General features: G+C 50.3%; 1 protein-coding gene across 1 annotated transcript; it reads right to left on the bottom strand.

Moving 5' to 3' along the window:
* Positions 1-1,198: 1,198 nt before the first annotated feature.
* Positions 1,199-13,327, bottom strand: LOC128276013 (hornerin-like). The gene is made up of 6 exons (XM_053014482.1): positions 13,166-13,327; positions 4,147-6,597; positions 2,869-3,870; positions 2,347-2,757; positions 1,728-2,273; positions 1,199-1,633 (listed from the first exon to the last, which is right to left on the bottom strand). The coding sequence occupies exons 1-6, from the start codon at positions 13,325-13,327 to the stop codon at positions 1,199-1,201; spliced, it is 5,007 nt and encodes a 1,668-aa protein (XP_052870442.1).
* Positions 13,328-21,728: the final 8,401 nt, after the last annotated feature.

The raw sequence follows: 21,728 nt of genomic DNA, 5'->3' as shown, positions 1-21,728 counted from the left end.
CAGAAACAACGAAGAGCACACGGTGTAAATGCCCTCTTCGTGTCACAGATGTCACAGTGGCGTCGAATCAACATCATCCCAACCCATTGGGGTCGCCGCTAAAGGTAGTTAAGTTTTAACAATAATAAAACATTCGGTTAATTGAGCTAAAGATAGCTAAATGTTAAATAAGAATGCTTAGCATTGCATCTGGATCATCTCATCGTATCGTTCCCTTCTCGTTTATCTTCGGAGCTCAGGATCAGTTTTCTGCCACCGTTGCAAACCAACATTGACTATGCAAAAAAGACAATCCACCACCGAAAATACACTCGCTATTAACATTCACACAGCACTTGTGTGCGAAAAGCATAGGTTACAAACTCTTAACGCTAAACAACTTATATCAACACTAATATGTCAACCGCTACAGGAAGCGGTACAAGCAGCAGGAAGAGGTATCGTCACGGAGAAAATTCTGGCTGCAGCCGCGGTCTATGGTTTGTGTGGTGCTCCGTATCGATACCCCTCCCTGCCGCGAGACGTTAAAACGAAGCCAAACGTTAGGTGCATTAGTTCGATTCCGCGCGCGTTCGTTTTGTCGCTTAAGTTGCTGCATATCATAAACGTACTAACAAACAAATCGGTTTTTGTACCCTAAACGTTCCCGGAACGTTGTTATACATTTTCTCCGTTCACTTCCTTCTCCGCACCATCAGAGTGCATTTCTCCGAAAGAGCATTTACTAAGAATCTCTAAAACCGCACAGCAGAAGTCGAATGTTTAAACACATTTCCTGTTATTGCGACGTGGCGCACAAATTGTTCCTCTTTTGTTTCGTACGGAAAAACCAAGCGGAGGTTTCAAATTCCTTGTGGAAGGAGCAACTTTACACACCGCCGCTCAGCATAGACGTGAGCCAACGTTTTGCGTAACTACTACAGTATAAATTGAGACGGTTAATAATCGACTGCAGAATAAAGCATAATAATAATAGTAAATAAAAAAACAGTACCCATACAACAATAAGCTGTACTCGACAAACCCATTAACCATTTCGGTGCCGTTAGTTCGATCGCACGTGATCGTATCGGTCAAGGGCTAGGCCCTGTGTATCCCTTCCTCTCTCTCTCTTTCTGCACTACTACTATTGACCGCGCTTTCTACGCTTCGATTAAATCATACAATTCGCCCACAAACCACCTGGCTGCATCCAGCATTATATACCGTTCTCGTCGAGCTGCAGCTCTGTCTCGAGTCTTAGCTCCAACTCGCGCATATCATCCGCAATACCCGCTTCGTACGAATCTTCACAGCTACCGTTGCCCGTGCTGTTGTTACTGCTAACACCGATGTGCGTGCCACCACCGCCATTATCGCAGGCTCCCGCCGAACCACCACCGACGGTGTCTACTACCGCACCGAGCGCTGGCGATGAACCACCTCCCGTCAGTCCCGCCGGTTTCAGGCTGGACAAATCCAGCAGGTTGTTCCACATTGAGGCGGCAGCGACCGTTGTTGGATCGATGTGCAGGTTGAGGCTGCCACCACTGGCCGGTGCCGTCGTACAGGAGGAGGCTGCTGAAGGCGAGGACGATGAGGCCGATGTCACCGACGCTAGCATGACGGTCGTCGGGTTAGTGCGTGGCTGGCCCTACAAGGCATGGGACGATGGGATGAGATGGAGGCAAACAACGATTAGCGAACAACCCTTGAGCGATCGTCGCGCCACAAACCCGAAAACTTACACGAAGATCAGTCAGATCCTTGTATGCGTTGGCTTTGCGTTGCTCCTCGTTGCCTGGGGACGTCGGTTGGCTGCTGGCAGTGGTCGTTACATTCAGCATCTCATGAAGTCGTCCCATTTCACCGTTACCATTGCACCGACCCCCACCATCGTGATGCTGCTGTTGCTGCAGACCAATGCCGAGCGCGGCGTAGCTATGGGGCAGCTGCTGCTGATGATCGCTTGCTACTTCTCCTGGCCCTCTTAGCATACCACCAGCGGCAGACGACGGATTGCCGTACATTGCCTTGCTGCTGCTGCTGCCCATGAAAGTGTCCATCATCGTCTGAAGCTTAAAGGGTGTGCCGCTACCGTTGTTGCACCCAGCGTTACTGCCTTCCACCAGCTCCATTTGATCTCCACCGGTCGATGGTTTGAGACTGGATAGATCGAGCAGATTGTTCCACATGCTGCCCGGTGTCGGTGCGCCCGATGATACCTCCCCGGCGACAATCGACGAAGTTGACAGCATCATTCCCGGTGCTGGTGACTGCATTCCTGACGCCAGCTGTAGAGGAATAAGAATGGGATACTCTGATCTGTTCTAAACTTTGTTCCTCCCCCGGGGGCGATGTATTTACCTTCATGTCGCCAATCTTACGATGCTCGTCGATGTTGGTACGATCGGCAGCGGCAAGTACTGGCGACGAGCAATGGTCCGGCTTGATCGACTCACCGCCGTCCGGGGACGCGTACGGATGCGTTGTGTACGGTCTCATGGCAGGCGAGCTGCCGACGAGCGATTGCAGCAGGAAGCCAGTTTGCTCACCCGGAGCAACCATTGGGCCGGCCGGCGGCTGCAGTGTATCGACACCGCCCGAAGGATCACCGCCACAGCAATCAGCCGATCCCGCACCCGTCGGATGATCATCGTAATCGAGCACCCCCTTCTTCTCCACCGCACGCAGATCGTAGTCGAGCGTGTTGTTGTTCGGTTCCAGTGGCGGCGGGAGTCCCTTTCCACCAACGAGAGCCGACGACGACGCCGGTTGCTGATGCTGCTGCGCTTGCGACGGGTTGCTGCTGTGGTACGGATGATGATGGTGACGGTGATGGTGCGCCGACGACGTCGATGGATGCTTGTGGTGTTGCGCTGTGGCCACGTTGCCACCGGTGGTGGTGCCGGTACTTCCCGTGCCGTGATAGAATGGCGACGAAGCTGCCGAACTGCTGTTGGTTGGCGAATGTTCACCGATCGAAACGGAACTAGCCCACCAGTCGCGCCCCCCGATGCCGGCGGTGGTGCTTCTCGGTGTTCCAGGCGGCCGAGGCGTCAGTCCTAGATCGATACGCTCCGTACCGATCGGATTCATGCGCGAGATCGGGCCGTACTGGGCGGCAGAGCCAAAGTCCTGCTCCGCCACCAGCAGCGCATCATCGTCCGCCAGCAGCGAGTCGGAGCGAATGAACGTGTCCGGTTTAACCGGAATGGTGCCACCGCTGCCGGGTGCGTTCGGTGCCAGACCGAGATCGCTGAAGTGCTGATTGAGAAGTTGCTGCGTGAAGGAAGGCTTCTTGCCCGCCGGCGCTCCATCGAACAGCATCTTCGGGAAAGCGTACCCCGCGTCCGGTGGTGGTGGTGCGCCGCCACCGCCCCGTTGATACTGCAGAGGCATCGGGTGGAAGATACCGCCTGCAGCACCGTTGTTGCGTGACCCCGGACCGGCTCCATTCGAGACCGTTGGATCGCCGGGATAGTGCGCATGAGCTGGTGGTGGTGCTCCCGTCACACCATTACGACCCGCACCCGCAGTATACGCCGACATGGGTCCCGCCGCCGCTGCCGCATGGCTGGCTGGTGGCCCCACCATGCGACCAACGGCACCGTTGTGATGCTTGTCTTTATAATCGGTGCGCGCTGGATGCTGCGGAGGTAGCTTGTGAGGGTGCGGGTGATAGTGTTGACTATGATGATGCATCATAGGTCCAGAACCCGCACCGCTGGCACCGTACTTGGAAACCATCCCCGTGGGAACTCCGTGGGGAGACACCGAGCTGGCAGTCGCTGGCGTGTTGGCGATGGGCGCGCCACCGCCTCCCGGTTGGCCACTCTTGCCGAACGGTGGCGCCATCAGAGGATAGCTTCCCTGCGGCGTTGGCGACGGCTGCGAGTGGGGCGAGGAACCGGACAAATGGGGACCACCGACGATGGGAGGGTGCTGCAGTGACCCACCCGGAGATGATACGGGGGCCGCACCGGCACCTTCCCATCCACCGAAACCTGCTGCTCCGCGGCGTTGCTGCTGCTGATGTTGTTGGCCGCCCTGGTGCAGGCCAGCCTGGTGCTGCTGCTGGTGGTGCTGCTGATGGTGCTGCTGATGGTGATGGTGCGACGACGGGTGGTGATGTTGATCGGTGAGGTGCTTCTCCGAACCGGAAGCTCCGTGGAAGTCCGTTCCGCCATGTTGCGCCATGCTTTGGCCACCGTGGAACGGTGCATGGTGCAAAGAGGTAGCTGGTGGAGGTGGCGGCGGTAGCGGGGGGCCATGATGTTGCTCCAGACCGGAGTGCTGCCCCGGTGCGCCGCTCGGTGGTGGTTGTTGCGGTGCTGTTGGCGGATAACCGGAACCACCGGAAGCGCCCGCCGGGAGATGATGGTGGTGGTGATGGTTACTATTGGCTCCGTAGTGATGGGGAAGCATGCCCGGGTGAGGGGGGCCTCCCAGGTAGCCACTGCTGCCTCCGCTACCACCTCCAGTGGCGGGCCCTCCGCCCGACACCATGTGATGGGGCGGACGGTAACGCATCGAAGCGGCGTTGTGATGGTGCCCAACGCCCTGAGACTGTCCCGGAGGGCCATGGTGAGGTGGACGAGCGAGGTGATAGTTCATTCCGCTGCCTCCTCCCGACGTTCCTCCATGTTGCTGCTGCTGCTGCTGATGACCGTACCCGGTTCGACCGCCGTTCATCGTCGATCCGGATTGATTCGCCGAACCGCCGCCGAGCGCGTGAATGGACACACCACCTCCTCCTCCACCCATATGGTGTCCCGGGCCGTTACTGCCACCACTGGCCCCACTCCCGAGCGGGGTCTTGTCCACCATCCGGTGGTGGTGACCCATCGGTGGTTTTTGATAGCGAACCGGAGACGCTTCCTCACCCGACGAATGGTACCCGTGCGAGGAGGACGAACTCTGATGCATCGCTCCACCACCACCATCGCCACCGTAGTCCATCAGGCGGTCCGATCGCGGTCGGTTAACCGCCGTCGCCGTACCACCGGCCTCTTTTCCGTTCGCCAACGGAGGGCGCAGCGCGGCGCCATGGTTCTTGCGCAACTTCGTCCGGTACTTCTCCAGCTCCTCTTCCGAGTGGGCAAAGGTACAGTTCGGTCCGCGGGGGCACGTGCCGCGGTGGTTCAGGTCGCGGCACAGGCTAATCTTGTAGTTTCGGTTGTGCGCCAGGTGGCCCGCTTCCTGTAGCTTCCGGTTGCCGTGGTGCTGCACAAACTCCACCAGTCCGGCCACGACCCGCTTGACGGCCTGCAGCGCGGCGGAGCACTCCGACCAGCTCGGGATGTGGTTCTCCGCGTTCCAGTCGATCCCGGCCAGGTGCTTCAGGTTGCCCCGGAGCGGCGACAGGTTGGCCGGATCGCCCGTGCGCTGGAGCGCGATGATGAGCTCCTGCACGGACTGTACGAACGACTGCGGTGTCTGCAGCTTATCGTTGATGCTCTGCATGTGCGACTTGTGCGCGGTGTCCCCGTAAAGCAGCGAGGACCACTGATCGGGCGCGATCCGGAGGCCCGCCTCCGTCGCGATCTGCACGATCTGCGCATCGTGCTCGCGCCGCAGGGCGTCGTACGTGCGGAACTCCTCCTTCAGCTGCATCAGCGATGAGTCGCCCTCCCGCTTGGACACCTTGAAGCAACTGGCACGGTACAGCAGCTGCACCACGTGCCCGATGCTCGTCTTGGAGGCCTGCGAAAAGTGCGGCTCCAGGCGCTGCACCACGAACATCACGAGCACCTTCCGCGAGAGGGCCGACCCGTCCTCGAGCGCCAGCAGCACCAGCTTCAGCACCTCTTCCTGCATGGCCGGGCCGAGAAACTGGCAGCCGCGGGCCCGCACCGCCGCCCACAGGTTCGTGCTGAGCTGCTGCGGGTTCTGGTGGTGCAGGATCAGCTCCATGACCGTGCGCTCGCCAAGCGAGCGCGCGGCACGCAGCGACCGTGCCCGGCCCTCGTCCTCGATCAGCTGGCAGTTCACCAGGATCACCAGCTTCCGCTGCATCTGGCGGGACAGCAAACTAGCACCGCCGCCGCCGCCACCATTGCTTCCGCCACTCAGTCCCGCTGTCGAGCTACCGCCACCGCCGCCGCCACTCGTGGCCAGCGACGTCGCCGGGCATGGTTTCAGGTAGAGTGCCAGCTGCTCGATGCAGGACTTGGCAGTCTTGTAGCATTGCAGATCGTCCGCGTTCAAGCTCTGGACACTGGTGGAGCTCAGATCCGGGTCCGCCGCCGGGCCACTCTTGAGGCTGCCCCCCGGGGAAGCGGTACTACAGTTGCTGCTCGCACTACCATCGGAGCTGCTGTTGCTGCTACTACTGCTGGTGCTGCTGCTGCTACTAGCGCTACTGGTGCTGCTGCCATTACTGCTGCTGGTGGTGCTATTGTTTCGGCTCCCACAGACCGCTCCCTGAGAGCTCGCCCCCGGCGATGAGGTGCCACCATTGGCGAGCGCAGCAGCAGCACCAAGCGCAGCACCACCCCCTCCGTTTCCTTTGCTGCCATACGTGGACGACGAGGACGGCGGGACCACCGGAGTGCTGACTAGCTGCAGCAGTGCATTGTTGATCGGTAGATAGTCTAAATCAGTCGATATAACAGTCTGCAAAGAGGGGAAAAATAAGGAAAATTTGTAAGTTTACGGTTGCGGTTGACAAAGTGTTTGGAATAAGTGGAACAAAAGTAACAATAATCTCTTTCGATAATTGAGAATACTGGGAAAAACATCGTTCAAAGCGGAGAGCAGAACCAAGTGCTTACAAATAAAAGACGTTCAAAAATGTGGTCCAACAACTAAAAGTACCTCAAAATATAGTGCTTGAATCGAAACATTAATTTTGGGTGTAACATCGAACATGTAACGAATTGGATGTAACATCGTCGTTATGCAAAACATAGTAGACAGAGAAAATTCAAGAAAATCACAGAAAATGCAAGATTGTTTTCCTATTCATTGACCATGCATTGCTCTCCATCACAATTAGTTCTTTAGATCAACATACGTGATGTGTTCAAAAAGTTTTGACAATTTTGTATTTACTGGGGCTACGTATAATCGATTTTCGATTTTTTTTGCGGCGTTAGGTTGCTACTCATGTCACTCGCTTATGATGACAAGTTCGGCCATTTTTAGTAATCAGTTAATTTTTGACAGCTGTTTTGTTTGGACGTGTTTTGGCTTATCGTTGATTTTTGTCTGCTTCAAAAAATGGATAGCAAAGAATCTTTATCAAATTTTGTGTAAAAAACAAAATTCAGAGCACGGACGCATTCGAAATGTTGACTGTGGCTTATGGTGAAGCTATTAAGACCCAAAGTGTAGCCCCCGTCTATACAAAATTATCAGAACTTTTTGAACACACCTCGTACGCGCACTCAGGTAGTTTGCAATGTCGACCGTGAATTGTAGCAACCTTCGCTAACTTAATCACTCTCCAGCGTGTGCACAACACGTAGAATGCTATGATTGCCAGTAGTAAACAAACCAGTATTCGCCATTCTTAATTAAATTTTCTTTGAAACTGCCAAGTCCGTCGTGTTTGGAAGGACACCGTGTTGTAACTTGCAAACTAAATTAATGTTTTTTTCGACCTGAAATCCTTTGCCTGATGTTAAAACAAGGTAATATTGCTAAAACATCTGTTTAAAAGTTCGTTTTCAAAGGTATACACCTGGTAAATTAATACACCAATCAAAGATGGCGGTGAATGGTGAGTTAATCATACAAACTCAACTCACATAATCTTCCTCGATCGCAGACTTTCGAATACCAGAGCCCAAAACTGATAGTGAAATATTGCCCAAAAAAGGAGAAACTTCAACTGACAAATATCCAGCTGAACAACACTAAATCCCAGCAAGGATGGTAGAGAAGGTAGTAAGTAAACCAGCGAGAGAAAAAAAACAATTTATTCTATGCTCCCCCCCCCAAGGCACACTAAGATGTTCTAATATCGGGTGAACATACAAACTGACACTGAAATATATAAACCGAAAAAAGCTGTCGCCCGGGCAGGATTATGCTTTGCGCGTAGCAACCACGTGGCGTGCGACTTTTGACCTGGGCCGGGACTGTGGCTGTAGCCGTGGCCAATAAAATGAAAATACTCCGACGAGATGCACACACATAACTCTCCATTACGACCGCCGGTGGAATATTGGGGCCCACGGAACACGATATTCATATTTTCGTTCACGACGACGCTTCGTCCCGGGTACCGCGTACCCGGAGAGCGCCGCGGCGGCTCGGAGGACCATGTCTCCGGCGCGTGGTGGGCGAATCGCTTAAACGACGGCGCAACCCGCGTGTACACGAAGGAGCGCCCAACGATTTATTATCCTGGCCAGCCAACCGAAGTCGAACTCCCTTATCTAACGAGCAACAGCACGAACCACCGGCAACACCCGATCTTGCTCGGCTCGGCACAGTGCGCTGCTGGGTGGTAAGTATTATGAAAAACAGCATCGCCGCAACGCAACGCGCGCTTTAACCTCACCACATCCGCAGCCATTCCCCCGTTTTTATCGTCCCTCCGGGAGCGGTAGCAAAGCTGAAAAAAGGATTTACCGAGCAATATGTTTCCGCTGGCACCAAACGCCAAACGATTGGCCTGCGCCACCTCCCCGGGTGACTCCCAAACGCAGCAGCAGCAGCAGTCACAGGATGTGTGCGGCGCCGCGCACGCTGTCGAATGGTTTTACTTATTTATAGTGCCAAGGAGGTACGCGGTGTGTTACTGCACCGCGGCATAACCGCAAGCTATTGCCATCGGAGGTGTCGTAAAACGGGGCGGACGCGCGCGCGGTGAAACGGTCTCGGATAAAATCCTCTTTCAAACGCGGCCAAGATCCGCGAAACGGCCAAACGCCGGCATTCTCGGGGTGGAAGTGCGAATAAAAAATCGTACGCCTAATGCAAACTTATTCATATTAGGTGCCATATTTCGTTACGATTTCCGCGCGTTTACGATTTGCGTCTTTTGTGACCGGGGGTTCTTCGATTCGATTCAGCCATGAAGTTTCAGGATCGTTCCACATCCGAAATCTGAAATCCCAGCAACATTCGGTATCCCATGAAAAAGAAAGTGGACAGATGAGCAATTCAACATAGAAAGTTGAACAATGCGCTCTTCATTGTGTCGGATAAAGCGATCGCAATCAGCCGAATTTGCATTCGGACCTAGGAGCAGGAGCATCAAAAATTTCGAGGATCAAGAATTGTACGAGAAACCTAATACACCACAGATAAGCGTCTAATACAGTAAACATGTAACCGAAGGTCAGTTCAACAATATGAACGCAAAGGGCATGAAACGAACGCAGTTGCATGTAAAGACAAAGAAACAAAAAGGAAATGCATAAATAGAAAAACTCCTAAAAAGATAAAAGTGAAACAGGAACCAAAAATTATAAAACGATCATCGATTAACAGAAAGTAATCTAAACTAAAACATAGAAATAGGGAAAAAACATAGGGAACTTTTATTACATAAGGAGTGTTTTATAGGCGAAGCTCGAAACTGTTTAATTTCGAGTACTCCATTCCGATCAATGAAGAGCACCAAATTTCCGCCTCGGTAGGACTATCATCTTCAACAGCGCCAAACTGGAGTTTTACAATTCGGATCGCGGCGGATTTGTTTCATATTTCGTTCCGCTTTGGTCCAGTGCTTTCTCGTTGGCTTCAACGCTTTTGAAATTTTAATTTCAATCGAAACTAAAATTGGAAAGAAATATAAAATTTAACAAATCGGCATAAATTCCTGGACCAGAAAAAGTAGTTCAAACATAATCCCAAAATAAAAAAGGGCGAAAGAATTCGCGATTCGCACACTGGCCAGACTGATGCTGCTCACCACCACACCGGGACAACATCATAAAGCGGATAACATCAACAACAAAAAAAACACAACAAAGAATAACGGTATCCATATTAAGTCAACTGGAAACACGCGCTAAATTGTGTATCCGACCAAACCAAAAAAAAAACAGGGTTTTCTCAATTTTTTGCCACTTTTCCACCGTTTCCACATAAATAGTACCCCACAGCCACACACAGCCCAGCAACGTGACCGGTGGGATCCACGCGCGCGCGGCAACACTAAACGGTTCGACAAAGGATCTCCCCGATCCGACAGACGACGACGACAATAAGCCGGCGGGGAGCCGGTGGCGGTGGCTGAAAGCTGAAAACACCCCCCAGGATCAGGTGGATTTCGGGTTTTCCAAGAAGCGCACAACAGCCCTAAAAAAACCTGGCTAGGCGGCGAAGTGAGAAGAAGCCAAAGATGTAAAGTGGCTTTGGGCAGGACCACGAAAAAAGGACTGGCAAAATCCGGTCAAAAACACCTGACGGAGCCGGACGGACGGAGGAAAAAAGGATGCGCCCCTCCGAGAGAGACCAAAAAGAATCGGTTCCACTTTCGACCGCGGGGGACTCGTCGTCGTGCTTCAATAAACATCGGAAGGACGAATCCGGCCACCAAATAAAACATTAAATAAACGGCACAAAAAACGGCGCACTGTGTCCCGAACATGATTTACCATGGTACATGGTCCGGAGTTTTCAGAAGGAGTTCCGCTGCCTCCAGGGAGCTAAGCTTTTTGAAATATTTTTTTGACGTTTCGTACCCGGACCAACAAGGTTGAACGAGGGGAACGGGATGTTTCGAAGGAGTTATTCTCCTGCCGCTTATCAGAGCTAGCAACCAGAGGTAACAACAAGGCCACCCGGGGTTGCCCGATCGCGCACGGATGTTTGTAAATCAGATTAGAGAGCGACAAATTTAACCAGCTTGACTCCCTGACTGTGCCGGAATTCGTTGGAATCCAATTCCGGAAGCACCACACACACACATACCACGCAGAGACTAGTGCGGCCCACGTGGAATTCCGTTCCATTCCGTTCCGTTTTCGGCCATTGCTGCGACCCCAGACGGAGAGGGCACTCCACACCCAGGAGCGCCAGGGAGACCTCTCTTCTGTGTGCTTTGTGTGTCAACGAAGCGCATCATAAAAATGTAAAATAACGAAGTTGAAGCGAAACTCAAACACAGAGCGCGCCCTCTCGCAGGACCCAGCATCAGGCTCCCACTCGGCCCTGCGGCCGAGAGATTGGGAACACAGAGCCCAGACACAAAAAGGAGCGGCTTGCTACACCAACACCGAGACACGGACAAGCAAAAAAACCGGCGAATTCTGCCCCACCGTAGGGAAAAGTGCCTCCCTCTCGCATCTTGCGCGTGGCGAAATCCTTTCGCATCCCGTGCCGTAACCAATAAAGTCCTAAACTACCACACCACAGTCCATCGGGCCAACATAAAAAAGGAAAATAATCATACTCTCCACACCGAGAGTCCATGTGTTTTGCGGGCTTTCAGAGGGCACGCGGCACACCACTCGCCACCACTAGACACAAAACAGTCGTTTGTTAATATTAGATGACATTAGAGAGCCGAGGAGAGTGCTGTCGATTTCGCTCGCAGAGGTCGGTAGGTCGATCGATCCCGGGGCCCGGGTTCTAGCCACACGTGACAGGCCGGACACCGCTTGACGGGACGGGACGGGATGGTGGTACAACACACACCAAACCACACCACACACAGTAATAAGATAAACTTTCGGTTCATTGTCCTATTTCGGGGAAGGTGTTCCTTTCTCTCCGAAGGACTCACGGGGACCAGAATCCTTTTTTGCATTATGTTGTTCGTTCGTATCAACGACTTACTCAGTCACAGGAGGCGTTTAGTAGATGTCGAGTACTTTGGAACATCAAGCAGGCAACGCTTTGTTTGCTGAAATTGTTTGATTTAACAAAAAGGAACGTCGCTTTTCGTTCTCTCCATAATATTTGCTGGCCTTATATTGGTTCATTCACTAGTTTCAAGAACTAATTGAAATATGTTTCATCCTTTTTAGCACCGTCGAATAGGAAGCAACGACCATTTTAAAACTGGCCAACAATAGTGACTCCATCGTGCTATCGTCGCTTAAAATAAATCGCTAAGCCCTGAAGGCTTTTTCCAGAGAATGTTAAAAAACTAAACGCGACTTTTTAAGCAGAACCAACTCAAAGGTTTGCGCTCAGGTTGATACAGTGTTTCGAAAGCCCAAATTATAACAAATTATACGGTTCACCACGATTAGCTTGGCAGTAGCTCATTCGGTCGACCTATTTTTGAGTACATTTTCGATTGTATCTGGTCCTATTTCGGCAATAGCAGCACTTGAATTTGGGTCTTGAGGTTGTCAATAGTTGCTGCTTTGTTCGCATAAAATAAATATCGATTCTGACTGTCGCTGTATGGCACGTAGCGCCGTCCTGTTGATTGCAAATGCCGTCCAAGTTCTCAGCTTCAATTTCACCGAAGAACCTATCAGTCAAAATCCGCACCAAACAGTCACTCGTTGGAGGTGCATTGGCTTCTCTTGCACGATGTGTGGGGTTTTCGAACCACAATACTGTTTATTAACGTAGCCACCGAGATGGAAATTTGCTTCAATGAAATGTGCTTTTGACGAATGAGTTGACGACCTACAACTTTGGAAATAAATGTTTCCTATTTGCCAATTTTCTGCAATCAAAATTGTATTTGATACATAAATTGCATGAATTAACCTTTCAAATAAAATTTCAAGCATCGAACAATACTGAGCCGTTTTTTCATAACCAAATGAAAAAGTGCACGCTTGTTTGACTACCCTGATATTTGATATTATGGAACCTTAACATTTACTTTTGTTTTTGTAAGGCCAGTTTCGTTGGCCAGCATAGACACATCTGCGGACGTCGACTCTATCATCAAAATCAACCATAGTTCAACAGATCTGTTTCAGTGCTACAAGATGACTGTCAAAGTGACACGTAATTGACAACCGGAACCGACCGGACACAGTGGTATGAGTAAAAAAGAAGAGACGGTACGGTACTGATCCTTCCGGTAAAAACGTAAAGTAATACAACAAAAAGTTCGAAATTCTTAATATGGAAGAAGATACAAAAATTATCGACACAACTCTCCAAAATCGTTATGAAAAGCATCAGCGAAAAGGCAACGAAAACTTCAATAAAATTAATTCCATAATCCTTCGGCACAGTAAGTGTATCACGAACAGATTGAGATATTTCTGGAACCTGCAATATATAAAAAACCAACCGTTCTAGGACTCACCTGATCGAAGGGGCACTGTCTGTGGTGGAGCGTGGCCAGACAGGTGCGACAGATGGTGTGTCCGCACCCTAGACTGATCGGTGGGCGCGAGTTCGCCGCAAACTCGTTGCAGCAAACGGGACAGCTGAGAAACTCTGTCCATTGGGGCGCCTGTATTGGCATTCTGAAACGAAACGGAAACGGAATTCGACGTAAAAATCAGATCACATTTTTATTGGCGACGGTCAAAACGCGGCGTGAAAGCGGCGAATGGCCGCCAGTCAGTTTACTGGTGGGGTCCGACCATATCACGTAGGTGGTTTAAAGAAACACGTTCCAAAATACGAACGACGCTTAACACGCTGAAACGTGGCGGCCTCGGATCGGGCTACCGTCGAAAAAAGAGACAAGGTCGTCCACAACCACCGAAAAGCCGGATGCAGTTTAAACCGGATGGGCCGGAACAAATTAAAGCAGACCAGGCCAGGCCAGACGGTGGGGCTTAAGCAACCGCGCGAGAGAAAGCATCATCTCACGTCGGGCCACGAATGTATGAGTGGTGCCGCCGACTTGCCTGCCCCCGTAAAGCTCAATCTCGACCATCTAAATGTCACGTATGTGTGGTGCGTCGTGTCCGGGTTGTGTAAAAGTGAGCAGCAGTTTGAGCAGAGAGTCGAGCTGGCTTGGCTGGCCAAACCGGCCGTCGAAGGATTTGGCAGCGGTGTTTAACACGTATCGCGAAGTACGTCGTGAATGGCAACTGCTGATGGTTGACGTATAATTTTGGCCACGAGTGCAGGGCGCGTGTCTCACTCGATAGCGAACGCAAATTTATATGTTGTTGATTTGGAACAGGATATTAAGAAGAGAAGGATCCGAAAATGTCACTTGCAGTCGTTGCAAACGTTGGTGACCTTAAAGCTCGGCTCAGTCAAAAGCGCAAATGTCAGTTTTTGAACATTTTCGTTCCCCTTTAAGTCCTGTACGGGATTGCCGGCGGGGGGAGACAGAGATGTAGTCTGGCCGACTCATCTCGTACCGTGCTATTCCCAGTCAGCTACTCCAGCACGATGTTTGAAGTCATTAACCGTGAAGCTACTACAGTCACTCCCAAAAAATCCGATCTCCTTCACTCACACGTGGCGCGATCTTCTTCCCCAGATACATTTTGCAGAAAGTCTCTCTCTCTCTCTCTATTCGTAATTCATACCGTCTCGGAGGCCACCAAGGTACCCGCTCCTTGTCCGCTGTCTATTGGCTCCCTACAAGTCGTGTGCACATAAAATCTACGCCACACTTCATCGCCCAATTTCATTTTCATTTCTCCCACCGATTCGCTTTCTACCAAACGGGAGGTCCGTGCCTGATCGCCCGGCCCCCTCGAGCACTCGGGTGTGCAGCGGAGCCCATGAGACCATGTAGCCCCCCTCCGCGGGCCAATATGCTGTCGATCTCTCGCCAGACCGGACGGCCTTGGGCAGCCACTGGCGATGGGGTAGCTGACTCGTTTTGTGACAATCCGCGCTCTCTAATGTTTCGGTAGCGCGCAATCAGATGGCAGCTCCGGCCTGTGTGGTGGTGGTGGTGGCTGCTGGCGATAATCGAATTTTCTACCCAACACACTTATCGCCGCTGCTTCTGTGAGAAAGCAATAGCCACTGAGATGATTCACTTTCGGCGATGAAGACGTTTGGCACGCCGTTCAAGTAAATAGTAGATGTCGTTAACAACGATCACCTTGGTGCTGAAGACGAGCACCTAGCGAACAAGAATGGATGAAATTTGAAGAGATAAAAAGGCAGAAAACCGAAGGAAACCAAAGACGGACACCAATATAGGCAAACACAACCGCACACCATTCCCCGGGAATCGAGAAAACAACGACCCACACCCAATTTGAATGGAACGTCGGGGTGGGATAGATTTGCGCTAATAATGATGTGCTCTTGCAGCAACGTGACACATTTTCCACCCTCAAAAACCATCAAAGCATGCGGTGCGGGGCGACACACCAAGCAGACCCCACTCCGCTCTCTCTCGCATGATGAGGGTGATTTTTTCGTGATTAAAAATAGCCCCAACTGCGAGCATCAATGGCGACCGACCGACTGAGGGGCCGCGCGCAGGATGTAGCGGCGGCGTGTGCTACGGTGTTCTACATTCCACACTTCAGAACGAACTGTCGAAGCGCCCGGTGTGTCCCGTCCGGCCCGGACCTTGTTGCGGACGGATCGACCGACCACCATTCACCGATTCACGAACCATTTCGGGGCGGGCGGCCACTTCATTCGCTTCGATCGTGTTACATCAAAAAAAGAAATGTGAGCGCGTGACAAGATGGGACTTTTGGGTTCCATTACTTTCGGAACCATCGAACGCAACAACCACGAAGGACCTTTTCTCCTATGTAACTTTAAAAATGGTGCAATGTTTAGTTAAAAAACATTCCGCTCGCTCAGCGCTCCACTCTATCGGGCAACATTCTACATCTCAATGCCGACTTATATTTTTCACAATACTCGCATCTCGTACGAGATAAAAAACAGACCAAAAGATAGAGACTATCATCGTGGTGCTCCGAGTGTGTGCTTGTGTAAAAATAAAGTCACAGCGAGCCGCCTACCCTAAACAGAGGCCAGTCAACCAACACGACGCCCCACAACCGACCACAAACTTGTAGTAGTAGAGCAAAAAAAATAATAATAACAAAGTAGGATACATTTTTACAAACCTGATTCCACGAGGAGACATTACCAAGCACCTCACAACACACCCCACGCAATAGAGCGGTGTGTCGTTGGACGGCAACAAAGTTGCTATGCTTGCATGACAATCCCAAGCACACACACACACGGCCGTAGGCAAGGGATGTCACCGCACACACTATCGATTGCCTGGTGCGACGAGTGGTTTGAACTCGTTAACATGGCAACACATTAAAAAAAGGAAAAAAGAAAGCTCCTTCTATTGGGAGGTCCACTGGGCCAATGGGAGCTGGGGAGTTGTACAGCACCACCACTGACTGGCGTATTTATGTTGGGGTGCTCATGTTTGGTACTCCGGTTGTTTTTTTAATAATTTGCCATCCGACGGCCCACCCGATGAAAATGGCCATAGAAAAACCGGTCCACCGATGACGATGACGACGACGATGTGACAATCCGTCAATAAAACCGGGCTTCTAGGATCGTCGGCAATGCGGCGGGGAGTCGTTGTACTTGTCACGCAGCCCACGATAGTCCACGGCCACCAAAAACTCGTTGTTCTCGTTTATCCTAAACCGAAACACCCCCCCGGCGCAGGTTGCTTTGATATTTGCCCAGCACATTCATTTGCTTTCGTTTACTTTATTTCGTGTCCCTTTTTTTGATCCCTTTCGAAAGCACACGGCTGTCTCACTCTCTGTTGGTAACATAACTTCTAATTGTTTGTACAAGTTGCCAGTCCACATAATCAAGTCTAGTGCTGAGTGCGCACTCCAGTGAACATGAATTTGGTTCAAATGGCAATTAAACAATCAACATCCAATGTAGCGACCGACAGTGAAATTCACAACAATAGTCCTTTTTGTTATTAGTGTCAACTACAGAAAGTTCAATCAAGAATGCCACTGTGGGTAAAATGCTCCAAAATTAACTTCCAGTCGATACAAATGAGACTGAATAAAATTCTCAAAATGATCCTTAATTTATACTGGAGAACACCAACGAATCTTGTCCTAAAACTTGCTGGCGCGCATAGACTATCGTTCGAAATTAACAAACTAAAAGAAGCCCTAATCAAAAGATGCAATAATTCCATCCATCCGACAATTCGAGAGCTAATTATCTGAAGCTTTTGAAGCTGAATAGTTGTAAGTTGTAGTTAAGTTGTTAAGTAAGAAAAAAATGACTCAATGCTACGTGACATAACAAACAAGTATAATTTAAATAGATTTAAATCGAAACATTTTCATTTCAACATTTTGAGACCTTGGACTTATCAAATAGCTGCAATCCCAATGTGGAATATCTCTGTACTCTCATGTAATCAAGCATTTTTGTCTAATAAAGAAACAACTTTAAACATTAAAAAAAATTAAGAATGCCAAAGAGGTTTCATTTTCTATTTCAGGAACTCCAACGACAGCATTTTGTGTGTAGTTCACTGCAAACTGCAAACCTGGCACTTTTATGTACAAATTCTAAAGTACTATTTGTGCAGGGGGTCTGATGAAAGAAATGCATCGGTAAAGGATAGGAAAAATGCAATTCGTACACCTCTTTCGTTTTGCTATTCTTAGGTTAACGTTCTTTAGTGTCAAACGAGTTTCACGGGCCAAACGGAGTTGGAAAAACGGAAATAATTAAAATACTCCTGACCACAAAAACCAAACGAATGCCACAAAGCAACAATACGTCCCGCAGTTGCTCCCGCAACTTGGGGTCGTCACTTGTGCGGAAAGCTTTTTGCGATCTCTACATTTTGCGTGCCCTTACTTGGGAGGAAAAAGCGGAAAATTAAATCCTACTTTGTGGCGTGCGGGACATTTTATCGCACACACACACACACACACACAGAGTGCTCACAGCATAAACATGTATATTTATTTGTGAGCTCCATGCAAAAAGGAAACTTCTAATAAAGTGTAGAACCTAACGGGTTCCATACGCGACGGCAGCTCTCAGAGGCGCACATTCTCTTCACGGCCACGGCCAGCTTCGAGCCGTCACAGAACGGCTTGGCCGCTCCCACCGAGCGTTTCCGAGCGATGAGTGAAAAATTAAATTAAAGCGTTTGAAGCGAGGCACAGCAATATAGCCAAAAAAGCATCGCCGCCGTCTCCGCCGCCGAAACTAATTACCGAGAGCACGAAAGTTTGCTAACGTCCGCGAGAAGGAAAAAGGGGGCCCATCATCGTGTGGAGGAAAGCGGCCAAAGTTAGTAATGTTTTCAACCGAACCTGCCAAGCTGGGCGCGGCGGCGGAAGGAAAATGTGCGATGGAAAAACTTTTCCCCAACCCGGGGCCAATTAAGGAACCTTAGCGTCCGGACCTGAAAGGGTCGAGTTATCACTTTCGCGCGAGATGCGCGCTCCATGCCATGGGAAAGAAAATTTGCACACCAGAACCACCGTAACACCGTCGGGCCCCCGGAATGCTAAGGAATGACCGTTCTTAGTGGCGTGAGCACCGGCAGGGGTTCAGCAAACTTCTACCCACTATCAACCTATCAACTGTTACTGAACCGTCCAAGAAGCACGGCCTGCCTAGCACGGAGCACGTGCGGCAATCAAATCGCGAAAAGCGCGCGACACGTGAGCCGCCGAGGGTCCGGAAGCGAGGGCCGGAGCCAGCCCAGGCCAGCGTGCGCAATCGATCGGGAAGAAAAGCTTCATTTTCAATGAACCCAATTTTCCGCACAATTAACTCCGCATCTTCCCGTCTTCTTCCGGCGCAACGGCGTGGTGCAGACTCTTGCTTCTGCACCCGCGGGATGGGGAGACGATTTCCTTCCGGTCTCTTTTTTTGTGACGGAGTCTTTTTCCAGTCCTTCCTTCCGATGCCCTCGGAGAAGCGAAGCCCAGTGAACAATTTTGAGTGCCCGAGCCGAAAGTTCACAGTTACGTTGAAGGTTCGGAGACAATCCTATGTATATTTTCTTCGCCAAATCGTTCTCGACTTTGTCCGAACTTTGAAATGGCGCAACGCCCGACTGTCAGTTTAAATTCTCTCGCGCGTGCCCCTTTTCTCTCTCCCTCTCTTCTATGTGTCCCCTCTCTTTCCTTCGTACTCTATTTTCTTTCTCTTCTATCCCGACCCCAAAACAAAATAGTTCGTGTTTTCGAATCGGTATATTTTCTCTCTCTTTTTCGGTTTCACTCTTCGCACTTCACTCGTACATTCCTGGCGCTATGCAGCGTTGGCTGTGTGTGAGGTCTGCGTTGGTGGCGGTATAGAGGCATCCCGTCGAACACATTGTTTCGCGTACACACACATTGTCGGTGGGTCCAGCCGGGTTTATGTTTGCTGCGCAGATTGTTTCACGCGTGGTCTTCGATGCATTTCTCAAAGGAAGAGAAGAAAGTAAATTGTTGTTAGATTGTTTGCATTGCAATCCTGTCATTTTTTCTTACCTTTTCCACAAACTGATGAGACAACTGACGAGACACAGTTGTGACACAGTTGACACTGAAACGAGCAAAGTGAAAACTTTTGAACATTATTTCGCTGTCACTGAACACTGTCCAATAAACTTACCTGTGTTATTTTATCAGGATCAAACATGATGGTACGAGATGCACTTGCACTTGGAACATTACACTTAGGAGTAACAAATTGAGAAACTGGCACTTAGAGCAAGGTAAATTTGCAGAGCAAAATTGGTCTAAGTCCTGGCAGCATGCTTTCCTGGACTCAGACAGTTTTAGACTGCTTGCAGCTTCGGCCGGCTTGCTCGCCCTCGCTGTCTCTTTTTTTCTATTCCTTTCCCTTTCCTCCGTCCGTTCGTCTTCCACATGCTCGCGGTCGCTTCGGGTCTCGGCCCTTCCGCCCTTCCCTCCCCAGGTAATTCAAACCCACAAGCTCGCGCGTGAAACTCCCTCCTCTCGTGGCTTCCTCCGCTCTTTTCCGCCGCTGCCTACAAGCGGACCCTCATGAGCCGGCCTGCTCACTGCAGCGAGCGTCGCGCGCGCCCCCTCTCGTCTTCGCCGCAGGCAGAGGGGCGTTCGAGCTCACTCGTTTCAGCCTTCCTCGTCCCCTCCTCAGGCGGAGGGGTACCTCGGTCACTCAAAATTGTTCACTGGGTACGAGCGGACCCTCACGAGCCCGCCTGCCCGACTTTTCTCTTCCTCGTCGCAGGCAGAGGGGGTTCGGTTTCAGCCTTCCTCATCCCTTCCTCAGGCCGAGGGGTACCTCGGGCACTCAAAATTGTTCACTGGGCGCTCAAACGCAAACTGGATGAACGCTTTTTATGGAAAGCTTTCGGCTGGATGAACTTGTTCACTCGATCAATCGAGTTGTCACGGCATTATGGTTTTCAAACGGAGACTCGAATTTGACAATCGAGTTTCCGTCAACTTTTCGTAACGGAAAGTGCCGTTCTGTGAGGATGTCTTTGATTTTATCAATTATTTTGTATTGTTTATGCTGCGCCGTGCAAAGATAGTGATACTTTCAAAGATAGTTTGTATTTTGGTGATGAAAAATTCAATTTGTCAAATTTACATCGCAAAATTTTGCGAAGAATCTTAGTATTTTCAGTTCCTTTACTGCCACTGTCGCTAGTCCAAAGTAGGTCTGCCTAACTAAGAGCCTGCTTTACAGCAAATAGGATAAGTGATAGGGAACTCAGAGTCCTAACCCAGTCCCAAGAAAACAAAATTAATGCCTTTGAGAGAAAGATCCTCAGAAGGATACTAGGCCCAGTGAAGGATGGAGAGCACTGGAGGATCAGGCATAATAGTGAAATCTTTGCAGTGTTCGATGACGTCTCCACCATGATAAAGAAACAAAAATTGCAATGGGCGGGCCACATTATACGGATAAACGAAACAAGGCTACCAAAGAAAACGCTATTGGGAACGGTACACGGCAGGAGACCAGTCGGTAGGCCAAGAGCCCGATGGGAGGACAGCGTCCGTAAGGCCAGCGAGGACCTGCTCGGTGTAGCAGACTGGAGAGGCAGGGCAGTAGGCCGAGACAGCTGGAGGGTCTCGATACAAGCGGCCATAGCCCGAATCGGGCGTTCGCGCCACCAATAGATAGATAGATAGATAGATAGGGAACTCAGTAGCTCACACATTGGTGTACAACAAGAACAAATAATCATGTACACCGAGAACGCGTAATTGTAAACGCGTAAACGTTGAACCAACAACTGTCTCGTTATTATGGCCGGCGACAGAGCCGCACCGAATCCGAACGTTGCTTGCCGATCACCGATCACTTTCATCGCGTTGGAGAACGGGACCAGCTAGCAGCCGAATTCGCTGTGCGACCCGGAACTAACCACACAGGCCGTCGCGCGTTTCATTCGTTATTTCGTGCGCGAACTTGTACTCATGATCTCGGTGATCCGCCAGCATACAATATTTCGAGTTACAACCTTTTAAACATCTAAAAATTTGAGAAATATAATAGCAAAAATCGCACGCACAGCTGAACTGCTACCTGTGTATGTGTATCTGTGTGTGCAATGTTTACAAAAATGCACCAGAAATGACACTTCGTACCCAAAGAGCTTGAAAAGCTTTCACATTAAGCTTTTTAGCACATTTTAGCACATTTAGCACTCGGAGCTTCTCTAATTGAAAACCGTAATGCCGACACTTGAGTTTGCCATTTGAGATTGACAACTCAAGTGTTTGAAAACCGTAATCGGGGGGTTAGTTTGACAGCTCGCTGACTAACAGTATTGCGCATTATTATGCTGTCTGCTATTGATCGAAAAATGACAGCATTTTCAAACTGATCGTTTTCTGACATCCCAAACTGAACTTCAAACTAACATCGAAAAGTAGTTTATTGGTTTTTAATTGATTTCGACCTACGCACATATATAACAAAAACAATTTAACAATTCCCAGCTCTCAAGGGGGCATTAC

The sequence above is a fragment of the Anopheles cruzii genome, unplaced genomic scaffold, assembly GCF_943734635.1.
Source record: "Anopheles cruzii unplaced genomic scaffold, idAnoCruzAS_RS32_06 scaffold00302_ctg1, whole genome shotgun sequence".
In the NCBI taxonomy this organism is placed as follows: Eukaryota; Metazoa; Arthropoda; class Insecta; order Diptera; family Culicidae; genus Anopheles; species Anopheles cruzii.
Note: the sequence above shows the minus strand (reverse complement) of the source record. Positions and strands in the feature narration are given on the sequence as shown.